Genomic DNA, 16563 nt, shown 5'->3' on the forward strand with positions numbered 1-16563 from the left:
ATTTTTGATTTGGTATTGGAGTAATTGAATGTAATCAAGTTACTTTAATATTATGGTAAATGGATTACATTAGTAACTACATTTTTTTAAACAGGCAACTAACTGTATCAGAATACATTTCTAAAGTTAACAGCCAACTAACTAACCCTCCCAACACCGTTCACGCATCCTCACAAGAAATACAGCTCACAATTAAGTCTAAAGTAAGCGCAACCCTCTCCAAAAATGCTGCATCCAAGTGCAAAAACACTCAAAATCAATTTATGTTCCAGTGGATTTCCTGTTAAACTGCCTATAAATTGCATTGGTGGTATTTCAAATGTATGTTTACCAGAATTTACTTCTCCATACAGAATTGTGAGCTATGTGGAATCACGGAATCTATTTGGTCAATGAACTGGTGAGCTTGTATTGATTTCTTTAAATTTGATCATACACCCCACATGAGCAATATAGCAAGCTCATTTTATTTGAACTGCCACCGGCCAGCACATGATTTGTGTCCAGTCATTAAAAATGGGAGAAATGACACAATTTGTCCAAAATATGGCCAAACTGTTATCCATCCATTTTATATGACAAGGTGTGTCAGATTTAGGACTCAGGCAGAGATAGGAGTTGGCCGTCAAGGCAGATATTTATTAAACAAAAAACACCTCGTTACGAGAGAAAAAACAAAGGCTATAAAACGTTAAACAAGACAGGGGAGACACAGATTATTTAACACACGAGGGTAATGGGGAAACAGGTGGACGGACACAATCGGGAATCAGAGTTGACACTGACGCCACACGGAGGAAGGGCAAGTGATCTGAAATGAAAGGAGAGTCAGACTTTCAAAATAAAAAAAAAAGGAAATGACGCAACAACCTCACCGCGGTGTCACATTATATATGTTTTTGTTTTGTTTTGTTTTACATTAGGTTATTGCCATTATCTGTTTTTTTATTTACAAATATCGATCTTTTTTATATAATCTATAGTCTACATCACCAACCACAATATTTGGTACAATCGCACAATCAAGTGAGGTACAAGATTTGGATCAAATGTCTGCCTTTTCACGTACAGTATAACAATGCTTAATTTTGAATGACCAAGTTACTATTTTATAATTATTATTGTTGTAATATGTACTGAATCATACAGAGAGGATTTACTTCCAAGTATAAAGCTAAACCATCATGATGACATCATCATGATGCAGTGGAACGTAATGATATGTTTGAAGATAGAAACACAATAATAATGCGGTATATCATAAACTTTGTAGCGGCATTAGAGATTTATAGGAAGGCAGAATTGCAGTACTTGTGGCTTTCGTTACATTGTACCAAAACGTTTTGGAAAAACAACCATAATAAAATGGAAGGTTGGTTTTTCGAGAAATATTTCTTATGTATCCTGTTCTGCTGAAATAGAGCAAATAAATCATTTATTGGTGTATACCATGGGAAAAAACTTACAAATAATATATTGTCTACACCTTTTTGCAGTCGTCCTCTGATCATGCTTATTTGTGCACAAATACAGCAGCTGCTTTACATGCAGGTACACGTGTAAGTAAACGAGCACGCGTCACACATGGTGAGGCCCGAGGCGCAGGACGGAGAAAGCTCTGCGGTGCTTTCGCAGCAGCAAGCGGATCTTGTCGTCGTCAGAGTCCGGGTCCAGGGGCTTGTTGTACTCCTCGTCCTCCACCTCGTTGTCCGAGGCTTCCCCGGCCTGCCCCGCGTGGGCCTGCGTGGAGCTCGGCTCCGACGCGCTCTTCTTCCGCCACTTGGTGCGACGGTTTTGGAACCAAACCTACAGGGAAAAAGGGGATGGTTGCGCAACAATGGCTCGCTCAAGTCTGTGCCATATGCTTTGTCAGTAATTGCCCATAATTACTCAATCGCATACACACCCAGCCCATCTAGCTTATTTGAGTGTTTACGGGAATCAGGCTAAGAAAATAAAAGATTTACAAACCACTTATACAGCTCAAAACAATTTATGATAACCAACACAATCATGAACCCTTTACATATGCCTTGACTCACCTTGACTTGAGATTCCGTCATGCCCAGTGAATAAGCCAGTCTGGCCCGCTCGGGCCCGGCCAAGTACTTGGTCTGCTCAAAAGTCTTCTCCAGAGCGAAGATCTGATGTCCACTGAAGGTCGGCCTGGTGTGCTTCTTCCGACCTGACATCTCCACCAGGGGACCGCCTGAAAATGAGAATTATTTGTGTGTTCGTTGAAGGCAGATTCCTTGACCATAAATTTCATTTATTTATTTATTTATTTATTTATTTATTTATTTATTTATTTATTTATTTTTAAATGCTTATGTTCAATAAGACATTTACTAAACATCTCCATACTGCCAATAACAACACTGGTCAATATTTATTCTGCAAAGTTTTATAATGATACAAGAAAACGTATTAGATACATTTTTGCACTGATTCCGAATCTGCCCTGACTTTTTTTCTGTAATACACTAGGTTTTCATAATAATAATATTAGTATGTAATATAGTAATATATTTATGAATTAAAGGCTAGGTTCAGCAACAGGTGGATTTTTTTCTGAAACATCAGAGCTATAAATGACAGTGCATGGTAAATCTGTGTTGCACAAACCTTTATAAGTCAAACTTCAACACACAAATGAAGAAAATATCACAAAAAAACTGATTTAAAATTTGCTATTGACCAGTATAGTTATTTTAGTATATTTTTTATTTTTCCTCATTGGGGTCACAAGGTCAGCTAGGACTGAGGTTTTGGGCAAAACACTCTTTTGACCAATCACAGGGCACAGAAACAAACACAGTGTTTATTATCCATCCATCCATTTTCTTGACCGCTTATTCCTCACAAGGCTCACGGGGGGTGCTGGAGCCTATCTCAGCTGGCTCTGGGCAGTAGGCAGGGGACACCCTGGACTTATATGATATTATATGATATTATATGATATTATATGATATTATATGATATTATATGATATTATATGATATTATATTATATTATATTATATTATATTATATTATATTATATTATATTATATTATCTGCGATTGGCTGGCAACCAGCCCAGGGTGTCCCCCGCCTACTTCCCAAAGCCAGCTGAGATAGGCTCCATCACCCCCCGCAACCCTAGTGTGGAATAAGCAGTCAAGAAAATGGATGGATGGGTGGATATCATATCATATCATATCATATCATATCATATCATATCATATCATATCATATCATATCATATTATATTATATTATATTATATTATATTATATTATATTATATTATATTATATTATATTATATTATATTATATTATATTATATTATATTATATGTAACAAAGAATTGTGACATTAAACACACATTTACATTCATTGTGTCATGCCCAATAAAGCTAATGGTCAATACAATAGATACAATATACAATAGTATAATAATAGTTGAAAGAGTCACAAAGCCATTGTGACATCTTAACGAGTTGGACCAGCTGCCCAGTAAATACTGAAATATAAAATATTAAATATCTGAAATCAAGTGCAAGATGTCTAAATACACTAGTTAAGACATTGTTGACATTTTTAGGGGGTCAAATTTTGCTTGAATGAAGTAATATATTCCAATGTATAACTTTTGTTTTGTTTTTGAAAGTCCGTTTTTGCAGCGTGCTCCTGAACGTGACGCAGGGACTCACTGTTGGCGCACTGCTGCTTTCCTCCTCTCCAGTCGCAGCCGCTCTCGGCCCAGCAGCTCAAGCCGCGACCTTTCATGGGACACTCGGCGCCGCTCTTGGCCAAACCGTTCAAGGTGGAGCCGTAGTCTCGGTTGTAATACACGGATGCGCCGGAGACGGGTGGACCGAAACCCCCCACGGTGGAGTAGCTGGAGAGGAGAGTGTTGGTGGTGCCCGTGGCGCCCATCCCCACCATGGAGCGACTCAGAATGTCACTGATGCCATGCGCGGTCCCCGGTGGCAGTTGGCTGCTGAGGCCCGCGTTGAGCTTGTAGAAAGAGTTTGGTACCGAGTACTGGCAAACTGGTGTCTTGAGCTCGTTGGTAAACTGGTTGAGGCTGTTGTTGAACAGGAAAGAACTTTGGATGTTTGGATCCATGGGAAAGCTTGTATCAGTAACCTCCAGTAAGATCCAGTCAGGACCAACTTGCTGTCTTGTGAGGTCCAAATGCTGACAGATGACTGTTGCCTCTCTCACCTCTCGGCAGCCATATTGAGCCAGGCCATATGCCCACACGGTTTGAGAGACGGCCTCCAACTGATGCGGCTCTCCTTACATATCATACATAAGCAGCGTCTGGACAAGCACATTGATAAAGACAAGTCACATTCGAATGCGGCCCCGGATTGGTCATAGCCACCGGGCCTCGCCATTGGTTGGTTGGCGAGGGGAGAGAGGGCCTGTAATTGGATGGCTGCAGATTAATGATGTTTTGAACAGGTGGAGTGGGAACACGTTGATTTTTCTTGATGGCCTGATGTGCTTGACCAAAGGGTGATGGGGGAGTAACATGTGAGTCTCGTTTTGCCTCTCTGGAAATATATTTTTAGATTTGGTTGTATGTTATGAATGTGTGTGAGTTTAGTGTTGTCTAAATAAAAATTATTTAGCTCTGGTGGAAGTCTTTACTCTGTTTTTGCTTACCTTTAATCCAGACGGATGTGGAAAACACACCTGATCTAAGTTCATTGCTATAGCATAAAACATTATCAATATGTATATCTACAGAATGTGTCAGTGTAAAACACGATTTAATAAAACTCAATATTGACAAAGTGAAAATGATGCCTTCAGCTGTTTGGTTTGGTGAGTGACTTTAAGCGCTAACGTAACATAATTTCAACAAGCAACTTCTATTAAGCCTTTACCTAATACTGAATGAATACTTTATTGAAGAAACTCTGGTGCCCAAAGTGTTACATTTTAAAAATGGATTCAGTTTGAGCATTAATGTACATAATACACAATGAGACGTGTCATTTAGAAAACACAGTTTTTGCTATACGTTGTGGAAAACATGCATGTTTGGTGTACGCAAGGTTTTTAAAACCTCACTTTTATTTCTCCTTGTGTTAGTGGTTCTCTTTTATGTAACTTAACTCCCTTACAATTATGTTACAACACTACATGTTAATATGTTGCTATTATTCCTGGTGTTTCTTTGTAGCCTAAATCAAATAAATAATTTGGTGTATTGGGCAACTGCAAAACAAGGTTCATGCATACTAGAATAAATATGGCATACTAAACACCATCGAGATGAATGGAGATCAATTTTAATTGGTCGATGGATGGGGGAAAAAAACAATCTCAAATACAAAATATTACTCTGGTAGAAAGTCAGCCTTCATATAACAGTAAAAGAAAAAAACGCGAAATCTAGGTGCTTTCCAGAAATAGTCATGTGACTGTAATCGCAGGGTAAGAAAGTGAATCAAGTTTGTAATTTTCCCATTGCAACGATGTTAGTTCCATTCATGGGCTTTTCCTGTCACATGTTCTCAGTTGCCAGCCAATCAGAATGAAGAGAATGACTCACTCCTACGAAGGGATGACTGGTCTGGAGCCACGCTTTCGTTTTCTAAATGACGTCACTCTCCAGCACGGGACAGACAGGAGCGCTCTGGGCCATGTGTTTTAGTCAATACATTTCCCATTACTCATTTAAAGAAGTCTTATACTATGCTGGCATACAGAGAACTGTAGCCTATGACCTAAAATATGACATGGATCTGTTTGCTAATATATAGCTACATAGCCTACATGTATGTAAACAAGTATAAACAAAGTAAACATACACACGGGCACACGCTGGTATCTTGTGATAAAGGGGGAGGAGAAGGTAAATTTCCAAAAGTTTACTTCTCTAGGCCCCTCCCCTTTCGTCTGCGTTCTCATTTAAGTTATGTTTGTTTTGCAAGTCACATGAACTCATTTTAGAAATGCACTTTGCATGCCATCACTTTATTTTCATTCTCCAAACGTCTTCATCCAGACGACAACTACATGATGGCAAGGAGGAGGAATGGTGAGTTCTCAATTTACACATCACTTTTAAAGTAAATACATTATTCTATTTACATATCAGCAATATGTACAGGTAAAGTTTATTTTTGTTTGATTTTGTATTTTTTGTGGGGGATTTTGGTTACAAAATATATATGTAAGATATAAGATGTTTTTCTTCCTCTCACAATGTTTTTTTTTTTTTGGGGGGGGGGGGCTGACAAATAAACAAGTAACTTATCAGTGTGATGTAAATGATAAATAAATAAATAAATAAATAAATAACAGTGGATTCTTATAATCATGAAATGCTGCATATGTAAACCATGTCGTTAAAAAAAAAAAAAAGATGGATTTATGGCCTGTGCATTACCATGTAAATGATATACAAGTTAACTGAAAACGTTTTCTCTTCTTGTGGTGGCTTTATTTACTTAATTCAAAGTTAATCGTAGCAAAAAGTAAACATACATGTTACACTTTCGGAACACACAGTAGACAGCTATGAGGTCCTGTGGCCCTTTGTGGAATATGAATTAAGCAGCCAAATCCACCAATTTTCATACATCTCGGTGGCGGACATTTTGCCACTTGCTGTCAACTAATGATGACATCACAGTTGCTCAAGACTTGGATAACAACGAATTTCTGAAGTCATATTTGTTGAGTCGTGTCCAAATAATTTATTGCTTCATTCCTCTTATACAATTTCATCTTACAGATAACGAATCAAAGACTCCGAAAACATGCGGTTTCCGGTGCCTCGGTCCAATAACGTTCCATCAATTGGCCGTTGGAGACAAGATCCAACTGAGTCGGAAATGTTGCCTTGCAATGAGGTCATGCGCCACCTACAAAGAAGGCTTGGTGTTCAGCAATCGCCCCGTGAGGGTCCGGGAGCGGATTCGTCTGCGGGTCGAGGACGACAACGCCATATGGCACGGAGCCTTGCGAGTGGGCTTCACCAACGTTGACCCAGATTCTCGATTTCTACCGCTGCCCAAAGTGGCCATCCCTGACCTCACTGACATCCGCGGGCATTGGGCTGCTCCCGTTAATGCGACGCTTTGCAGGGCAGGAACAGAGCTGGAGTTCTGGATGTCGTCCCGAGGCAGCCTTTATATAGCAAATCAGAGCGGTGAAAGTTACAGGCTGCTATCTAAAAAAATCAACCTCACGAAGCCTCTGTGGGCCATGTTTGATGTTTACGGACAGACAGGCTCCATTCTCCTCCTGGGTAGGTTTTTTTCTTCTTCTTTTGGACACCCCTGACACAACAGTTTGAATTCACCACCTCCATTTTGCTACAGGTTCTAAGATACGCGCGGGGCTTTTCACCAGGAAGTCATGTCAGATAACCCCGCCTTCTTTAGACACAGACTTCTTGTCATCTGTTGACCTCTCCTGTCTCAACCTGCTGGCGACAACAGGTATAGAAGCCGGTCTTCATACAAATTGTAGTGATTGTACCGCAATCTGATTTCTTTTCTTGGTGCGTTCTGTCTGTTGATGACAGATGGAGGAGAAGGGAAGAAATGTTTGGTGTGCATGGACCACGCAGTTGGGGTCACTCTGCCTTGCGGCCATCGCTGTTTGTGCAACAAGTGCGCGTTCAAAATCTATCGTCTTCATGGTACGTGCCCCTTATGCAGGCAGAGCATGGGGGTGCCGACGATCACTTGGGTGGCTGCCCCCTGACAAACAAGAAGATCCAGAGAAACAAGCCAGTGGGAAACAATGACAATCAGTTAACGCACCTTCTTGGTCTGGAAATGACAATCTTGTAGCACTTGTGATTTGACATGTTTCAACCCCAATTTTTTTTTTTTTTTTTACTTTCCAATAATATGTTGTATGTGCCCCCACTATTTTAAACACAGTATTCTGCTTAATTTTCCATTTGTGGAGTATGAATTAAGCAGTATAATCTAGGGGTGTGCTCAAAAAATCGATACGGCAATATATCGTTGTGGGTCTCATTGCAATACACGTATCGATACACAGACGTCAGAATCGATATTGCTCGTTAACTTTAAATCAGCAGTTCATGTTTGCCTTTGCGGCTTCCATTGTACCTAAAAAATAAAAACCAGCAGCGTCTTTGAAGTTAATTGCCTTCAATTAATGCAAAAATAGCTCAACAGTGATTGGACACTGTGTCTTGCTAAGAAAAATGAAAGCAGAGGAAGAATGTCAACATTTATTTATTTATAAACTTAACATGGCACGTGTCTCAGTGTACCAATTTTCCTATATTTTGTTTTAAAAAAAATAATAAAATTAAATAAAATGTGTCTTACGTGGGATATATATGTATGGTTGGCGGCAATACCCAGCCCTTGTATAATCCACCTGGTTTTTTTTTCAATCTCGAGGGCGGCCATTTTGCCACTTGCTGTTGACTGAAAATGACATCACAGTTGTTCAGGGCTCAGGTAAAGATGGGTTTTGCTGCTTAATTCATATTCCACAAATACTGTGTTTAGATAGGTGGAGTTGCATAGAAGATATTGACATCCTCTTTAAACAAGAGTAAAATGTACTTTTAGTCAAATCATCTGTATTTATATGGCTCCTTTCAACAGTTGCAGCTGTCACAAAGCGCTTTACAAAACACAAAATGTAATATCTTTTGGGTTATCTGTTTACTGTTGTTTTAGTTGCTTCGTTTTGTTTTTAATTGAAAGGCAGAGCTTTGTTTGTACTGCTGAGTCTCATATATGCAATTGTTTATTTATTAATTATTCTATCCATCAATCCATTTTCTTGACCGCTTATTCCTCACAAGAGTCGCAGGGGGTGCTGGAGCCTATCTCAGCTGGCTTGGGCAGTAGGCGGGTGTACACCCTGGACTGGTTGGCAGCCAATCACAGGGCATTAGTTATTATTATTATTATTATTATTATTATTATTATTATTATTATTATTATTATTATTATTATTGATGATGATGATGATGATGATGATGATGATGATGATGATGATGATGATGATGATTTATGTTTACTGTTGTTTAGTTGCTTCGTTTTGTTTTTAATTGAAAGGCAGAGCTTTGTTTGTACTGCTGAGTCTCATATATGCAATTGTTTATTATTATTATTATTATTATTATTATTATTATTATTATTATTATTATTATTATTATTATTATGTATGATGATGATGATGATAATGATGATTTTTTAATTAATTAAATTAATTAATTTTAATTTCTTTAATTGACAGGACAGCTGAAGAGCTGTTATAGAAATTATGTAACGCAAATGTATGCATTATGTATGTAAAAAAAACATGAAGCAAAAACTAAAGCTGCTGCTGCAAAATGAAGATTTTTGTCTGCTTATTTCTCTTTGTGACATTAACAGTGGTTAACACAAGACACAGTTCCTTCACAATTTTTTTTCCAGATTTCAAAATAATATTTCCCATAGAAAATAACAGAAATTAAATTAACCTGTTTCAGAGTTAAAGTTTTTCAGCAAGACCTCAACATTCTTAATGGACATTCACTGTAATACACTCCAGTTACTAGCTACCTTATTGGGGACAAGCATTGTACAAAAAGGATAGACAAATAACGTAATATGAATATATTCAAACACCATCTAAATATACTTGAATGAGGATGTGTCACAGCAGCTGTTTTTCTTAAGACTGTGCTTAACTTATAAGTATGAAATAAAGTTTTGTGGCTGAACAAAGAGCTTGTGAATCTTGCTTGGACAAACAATGTTTTTGTAGGACTTTTTTTTTTTTTTTGGGATTGAATTCCAAATTCCATTGCCATTGTAATGTTTACATTTGGACTTTGCATCCAAACTGCATGTTTTAGCTGAAAGGTCTCCCATATGAATGGTGTCGGCAGAATCCTTGTACCTCCAACATCATATTGTAATGCTCTTATTTGTTTTATTTTGATTTTGTATTGCTATGTGATGTGTATTTTAATGTATTTATAGAGAACACAAATGCAAATTAGCAACTGCTGCTAGAATCTGGCATATTTACAACTTGTGTTGTTCATTAATGTGCATTGTCCCTTTCAAATGAAATGAAATTAAATCACTTCTCAGGAGACCACAAAAGTGTAAGTTTGTCCAACCATCAACATTGCATCGTCAAAGAGAGCAAGCCATTTTTCATATGTTAGATTGGTCAATAATTAAAAAAAACAAAAACAAAAAAACAAAAAAATGTGTCCTTACTGCAATGACTGTGTCACATTATGGTAGCATTGTTCATTTTTCTGGACCAAACTGACTGCACCTTACGCATATCCAAATGTATAATAATGTAACGAAACCAGTCTTTCACGTTCTTTGTTGAGCCAAGGCCGCATATTTTACTTTGGAAACATTCCACAGCAAAATACTAAACAAACATGTTTAATAATAATAATAATAATAATAATAATAATAATAATAATAATAATAATAATAATAATAATAATAATAATAATAATAAAGGAAATAAGTCAACAAGGTTGCCGGCACATTGACACACATACCACAAAGTCATGAGTCACATGCACCTTTTGTACAAAGTTCACAACTGCAAGGAGGATGTGATGTCATCACCGGCCGGCACCCATACTGAGTGACACCGTTACTAAATCTCCAACACAGTGGTTGAGTATCAACTAACATTACATGATACTGATGATATCAGCTATCCGTAAACTAGATTAAACAATGCAGCAAACACAATAAGACGTCGTCAACGCATATCTACCGCCACCTTGTGGGTGGCTATAAAAACAAACAAAAACAAAACAAAACAGAAACATTTTACTGTAACAGCAGGGATCACCAACTAACTTGACTAACTTCGGTCCTCGAGGACCCTTACACTGCATGTTTTAGACGTTTCCCTTCTTCAACACACCTGATTCAAATGATTAGATTAACAGCAAGCTCTACAGAAGCCTGATCACGACCTCGATCATTTGAATCAGGTATGTTGGAGAAAATAAACATCAAAAACATGCAGGATAAGGGACCCTCAAGGACAGGTGATCCCTATTATACAGGAATGCAAGGGTCACTTCTTGGCTATTGATTAGTGTGAAACGGCTACCAATTTGACACGCTGAAGTAATGAATGTAACAAAAATATATATGGTACATGCTAAAAAATAGATTACAATTAGTTAAAAATTATTCATGGAACATTATAATTGAAACACAAGTCAATTATTATATTTTGTGTGTGTGTGTCCTTGGAGATCAAACCAGTACAAAAATGTAACATTTTTGTGAACATCAAAATAAATCAAGACGTTGGTCCAAAAAGCAACAACTGAATCATAGAGGCAATAATTAGATCTACAAATAGACTATCCATCCATCCATCCATCCATCCATCCATCCATCCATCCATCCATCCATCCATCCATCCATCCATCCATTTTCTTGACCGCTTATTACAGTACTTTTAATGCAGTGAGGTCATGAAAAAGCAGTGGAAACATCCCTGTATTGTGCTGTAAATTAGGCGTGCTTAGCTAAGTCCCAATGACCATTGGCACACATGGTGTTTGGCGACATCTGTTGGATCTGAAGTCATACTGCAGTAATTTTAAAAAGAAAAACCGCCTGCAGGTGGTGTTTGAACTTTGGTTACCGTTTCTGACCCTGTTGTAAAGCAGGGTTTATTGTGAAAGTGTAGTAAAATATTTGTCTTGGGCGGGCGCAGTGAGTCAAGCCGCTGCTGTTCGCGTGAATTTAGAAGGCAATATCACAGAAGAAGGGGACTTGTGAGACGGATTTAAAAAAGGGAACTTTTCACAGAAGCTTAATGCATTTGCAGAAATACAGAAGCTCTGCTTTGATAAGATCACGATGTGAGCATAAAAAAGTTGTTGGACCTCCATGCTTGGCTTTACTGCAAATGCAGTTCTGGATCACTACATGGAAACAGTGACACCTCCCTGAGGCCCCATAGTGTTTTTGTGTGGGCCTTAACATGTGCATGCATGTGCTGTTTGCAGTGAGTGAGCAGTTCATTATGATAAGCTTTTGTCCAAAACGTACACATGGATACTGTCCCCCAGTGGTTGGAAGCAACACATTACAGGGATTCCTCGAGTGACGGCGCACTTGACTTAAGGAATTTGGACTTTACAACGTTAATTGGGCTCTCTGAATTGTCCCTAGGTGTGCGTGTGAGTGTGGATGGTTGTTCGTCTCTGTGTGCCCTGCGATTGGCTGGCAACCAGTCCAGGGTGTCCCCCGCCTACTGCCCAGAGCCAGCTGAGATAGGCGCCAGCACCCCCCGCAACCCTTGTGAGGAATAAGCGGTCAAGAAAATGGATGGATGGATGGATGGATGGATGGATGGATGGATGGATGGATGGATGGATGGATGGATGGACTTTACAACGGGTCCGCCTGGTCCGCCATTTTGGCCCCATCCGCCATTTAGGCTCCTCGTCCGCCATATACCCTTAGTTAGTGCTAGCGCTTATGGGGGTGCTTGTCGGAATAAATTTGGCTTTTTTGCCCTCTTTTTTTCCACATTATGGCCCCAAAGAAGAAAGCTACGTCTTCTATCAATGTTGGTCGAACCAAAGGAAAAGCAATTACCATGGAAACGAAGCTATAAAAAGATCTCAAAAAGGAGAGACACCAACGAACATCAGCAAAGACTTGACCTTCAGTCGGACAGTCGTAAAGCATCGTGTGTGTTTTTTTTTTTATTTATTTATATTTTTATTTATATTTTTATTTATATTTTTATTTATATTTTTATTTATATTTTTATTTATATTTTTTTACGTAAATTATTTTGATGTGACTTTAATGGGGAAATTCAACTTAAGTCGAAATTCGGGTAACATCGCTAGCATAGGAACGTAACTCTGACGTAACTCGAGGACGCCCTGTGCAAATATTTCATTTCTGGTTTTAATAAATAAATGTCTTCTAAATTTGAGATACTACAAATTTATTATTATTATTATTATTATTATTATTATTATTATTATTATTATTATTATTATTATTATTATTAATTTATTTATTTTTTTACCAAGTACAGTAAACATTCCTCCATTGTGGGGGTCTGATACCCCCTTAGGCAGTTATTATTATTATTTTTTTAAGGGCTTTAAACACACTTTGAAATAATACAAATAAATTCAAACTTTAAAATTTTAATACACTATGTTGAAAGAGAGCAAGAAGAATAATGGATGAGACAAAAAATATTGTAACAATATATTAACAGTGATCCCTGTGTTTAAAATATTAAAATAAATAAAAAACCCACGTTTTTTCCCCCAAACTAATAAACTTAACTATGCAACATACATGATGTAAATTATAAAATGAACCTAAGTCGTTCTTTGCCTTCTGTAAGTGTAAAATGCAGAAGAGCGTTGAGACATTCAATAATCTTTTTTCGAATCTCTTCAGCAAAAATGAAGCAGATCTTGAAATACTTCCTGTTTTCTTTTCTGCTTTCAAATTTTTGCATTGTTAAAGGGATACTTGACTCATTGAACAATTTTTTTTTTTAGCAGTAAAGAAGTTAATATTTTGTCCAGAATGAATTTGATAACCTCATTATTTTTCATGTACAATGAATAAAGTAATTTTTCTACTTGCTGTCGACTGATGATGACATCACCTGTGCTGAGGAAGTATTACGGACAATCATGGCTCCCCTGTTTTCTGGGTTTGGTCAGTAAACTGAGCCATGATTGGTCATTACCTATACTTCCTCAGGACAGGTGATGTCATCATCAGTCGACAGCAAGTTGAAAAATCACTTTTTAAAGGTATTCATTGTACATGAAAAATAATTACGCTACCACATTTATTATAGACAAAATATTAACCTTTTACTGTTGAAAATGGCTCAATAAGCCAAGTATCCCTTTAAACACACCAGTATACCACCACATTGTGGCCAAAAGTGGAATTACACTCCAAAATAAAGAGTAAAATAGAAAAGATAAATATCAAATAGCAACACCATGAATGCAGAAACTGCGATGGAGTTTTTTTTAAAAACATTTTTTTTTTACTGCAGATAAAATAATCCTTAAAAATCATGACATATCAAGCCATTCGCTCCACTCTCAAACACTGTGGGAATGTCCGCTCAATTTGCTGAAACCAACCTTGCTCAATTGTCAAATACCACTGTCACGACCTGAAAAGTGGATGCTACATCATATTTAAAGCTTCTGGGCTTCCCACACTGCGATGAGAGGCACTCAGTACAAGCTGACTTGTGACTTGGTATGGGCTTAGCAAAAACACAAGTTAATCACAATTGCACTGGATATCAAGTTCAAGTTCTTACAGCAGTTCTAGCATAAAGAGAATCTTTAAATAGATTTTTCTGAATTTTCACGACTCTTTACTCCCTACATTTGAAAAAGATATCTGTACTTTCTACTCCTTATCTTTCAAAGATAGGCTTTAATCCTCAGCGGATGACAACATGATATCAAAAAGACCTAAGTAGAGAGATGCAATGTCAACAGCGGTTGAGCTCTTGATTGATTGAGATCTTAGATCGTATAAGGCGGAAAAAAAATTGGACAGCAGCAATGGAGGAATGTGAACCAGGGAACATTAACAACACCAGACAGATTTGGAGAAGCTCGAAAGTCATATCAAATTTGTATTGAATCGAATGATTCGTGTCAAATACTTTGCCTCAAATAATGTTAGTATCTTTGTTAGTTCAGTTCATGCGTTAGCAAAGCTATGGCATAATGTTTTGATCGCAAGTTAAGCTAACACTACCTTGCTCCTAAACAACAAGTTGCGGCATATAATGTGATTTAAAATAATTTAAAAAAAAATCTCAGGATGAGCACTATTTGATGAAATGATTTTTTTTTTATTTATTTTTTTTGGTTTACATCTTTTACTTAATTAAATAATGGGGTCATCCTATTTTTTCCCCCTTAAGTCTTTCCCCCCCACAAATATTTGATCTTCTACTAAAGTACTGAATCTGAGTCCTTCGGTCGCCTCTCCTTTCCTCTTTCTTCAACCATTGAGAGCATTCTGACGTAATGCATCACAGTGTGCTTCTCCCGCCTCGCTGAGGCAGAACAGAAGAGGCATAGAATAGTGAAAACGGTCCATCTTAACATCCCGTTGCCTCACAAGAACTGAGGCAATCACAGCTGGTAACACCCCCCGGTATGAGGTGTGGTTGTGGACCCAAATGCAGAGAATCAGGTTGAGGAGGCAGAGGTGATGTAAAAAGGGTATTTAATTCAACCAAAACAAAAGCGAACTCCAAAAGGTAAGCAAACATTGGGGAAACAACAAGGCAGAAAAAAAAAAAAAAAAACGTGGTGAAAACAACAATGAATCGACACAGACAGAGGGGAAACAAGTGACTAAATACACACACCCTCATTGAAACAATGAGACACAGCTGGGCAAGACTCAAGTGGCAGAGGGTTCTGATTGGTTGACACACGAGGAAGTCAGGCAAACGCAGGTGGGACAATGACTAGGGGGGCACACAAGGACAACAACGCAAAACACAGATCATGACTGAATTAAAGAAACATGAGGACAAAATCAAATTCAACCAAAATTAAACCTGAGCCCTGACAAAAGTAACAAAATCAACCCAAACCATGACATCCCTCAGTTCACAGAAAACGACCTCATCGTTTCTCTCGCGTGGAAGGCGGTACCACCGAGCCTGAATGGCCTAAATGGGAAGCTCTATTACTTCCAGCTGTGGATGGAAACTATTAGCGCGCGCCATCTCCCTGATGAGCTCTGAAGTGTGTGCTCACGCTCACACATACAAACATAAGCCATGCACACACATACACACGCCTACCCGCCCTCGCCTACTTTCAGAGCCACGCTGGAGGGTTCAACATAAGATAAAGACGTTGTTGGTTGGAGACAGAGAACAAGAGAAACGAGAGAGAGAAAAGCAGCAGAGCTTCCCTCCCTCCACTCGTCCGTGTTGAGGAGATCCCGGTCAGCTCGCACTCGTCTGTAAGTACTGAACACATCTTGACCATAACCAGGGATCAGGTCCAAGACATCAAAAGAAATGATGACATTCTCATGCTTATTTGTTTGAATTTTAAACAGCAAATGATGAGGATGTTTATAGGACAGTTTTATTGAGTGACTTTTACACTAAACAAAGTCAGCGATAAGTGGACGACAATTCAAGGGAAATGATTAATGTAGGAAGTTTCACAACAGTTGGTGATAAAATGTGACTGTCCTGATGTTTATCAGCAGTATTGTGTGTGAACAGACACAGCGTGTGTTGTTCATTCATCTTTATGCATCTTTTTTTTTATTTTTACCAACCCACTCAAGGCTTTATAAGGCTAGCGTGGGACACGTATGGAGGAGGAAAAATGTTAACTGCTAAAACAAATCCACCCGGATGCTTACATGTTGGTTCCCATGCTTACATTCCTTCAGTGTTGCCTCAGAGAACAAGATGTGAAACAAATAAGATAACTGCAACCATTTCTAACCTGTAGTACCTGTTCGTGTGACAGTTGTGTACCTGCGGACTCTCGCACATGACAT

General features: G+C 38.2%; 3 protein-coding genes across 3 annotated transcripts in view; 2 read left to right on the forward strand and 1 right to left on the reverse strand.

Annotated features, from left to right (window-relative positions):
* Positions 1-1563: 1563 nt before the first annotated feature.
* nkx6.3 (NK6 homeobox 3) lies at positions 1564-4229 on the reverse strand. Its single transcript, XM_077522770.1, has 3 exons — positions 3694-4229; positions 2043-2209; positions 1564-1806 (listed from the first exon to the last, which is right to left on the reverse strand). The coding sequence occupies exons 1-3, from the start codon at positions 4109-4111 to the stop codon at positions 1579-1581; spliced, it is 813 nt and encodes a 270-aa protein (XP_077378896.1). The 5' UTR covers positions 4112-4229; the 3' UTR covers positions 1564-1578.
* A 1668-nt stretch (positions 4230-5897) lies between these two features.
* Positions 5898-9209, forward strand: LOC144019411 (E3 ubiquitin-protein ligase NEURL3). The gene is made up of 4 exons (XM_077522449.1): positions 5898-6041; positions 6741-7256; positions 7330-7449; positions 7536-9209. The coding sequence occupies exons 1-4, from the start codon at positions 6020-6022 to the stop codon at positions 7715-7717; spliced, it is 840 nt and encodes a 279-aa protein (XP_077378575.1). The 5' UTR covers positions 5898-6019; the 3' UTR covers positions 7718-9209.
* Positions 9210-15736: 6527 nt separating this feature from the next.
* The window catches only part of sorbs3 (sorbin and SH3 domain containing 3), a 28253-nt gene continuing 27426 nt past the window's right edge, over positions 15737-16563 (forward strand). The window contains exon 1 of the mRNA XM_077522312.1: positions 15737-16008. The gene's annotated coding sequence lies outside the window, so the exon portion shown is untranslated. The remainder of the gene's footprint in view (positions 16009-16563) is intronic.

The sequence above is a fragment of the Festucalex cinctus genome, chromosome 5 (genome assembly GCF_051991245.1).
Source record: "Festucalex cinctus isolate MCC-2025b chromosome 5, RoL_Fcin_1.0, whole genome shotgun sequence".
NCBI classification, from domain to species: domain Eukaryota; kingdom Metazoa; phylum Chordata; class Actinopteri; order Syngnathiformes; family Syngnathidae; genus Festucalex; species Festucalex cinctus.

Bases quoted from the DNA above. Each gene is read 5' to 3' on its own strand.
- LOC144019411 (XM_077522449.1), top strand. From the start codon at position 6,020: ATGATGGCAAGGAGGAGGAATG. The intron at 6,042-6,740 runs GTGAGTTCTCAA...TTCATCTTACAG, and splicing joins GATGGCAAGGAGGAGGAATG to ATAACGAATCAAAGACTCCG. The intron at 7,450-7,535 runs GTATAGAAGCCG...TGTTGATGACAG, and splicing joins CAACCTGCTGGCGACAACAG to ATGGAGGAGAAGGGAAGAAA.
- nkx6.3 (XM_077522770.1), bottom strand. From the start codon at position 4,111: ATGGATCCAAACATCCAAAGTTCTTTCCTGTTCAACAACAGCCTCAAC. The intron at 2,210-3,693 runs GTGAGTCCCTGC...TCTCATTTTCAG, and splicing joins AAAGCAGCAGTGCGCCAACA to GCGGTCCCCTGGTGGAGATG. The intron at 1,807-2,042 runs GTGAGTCAAGGC...TTTTCCCTGTAG, and splicing joins TGACGGAATCTCAAGTCAAG to GTTTGGTTCCAAAACCGTCG.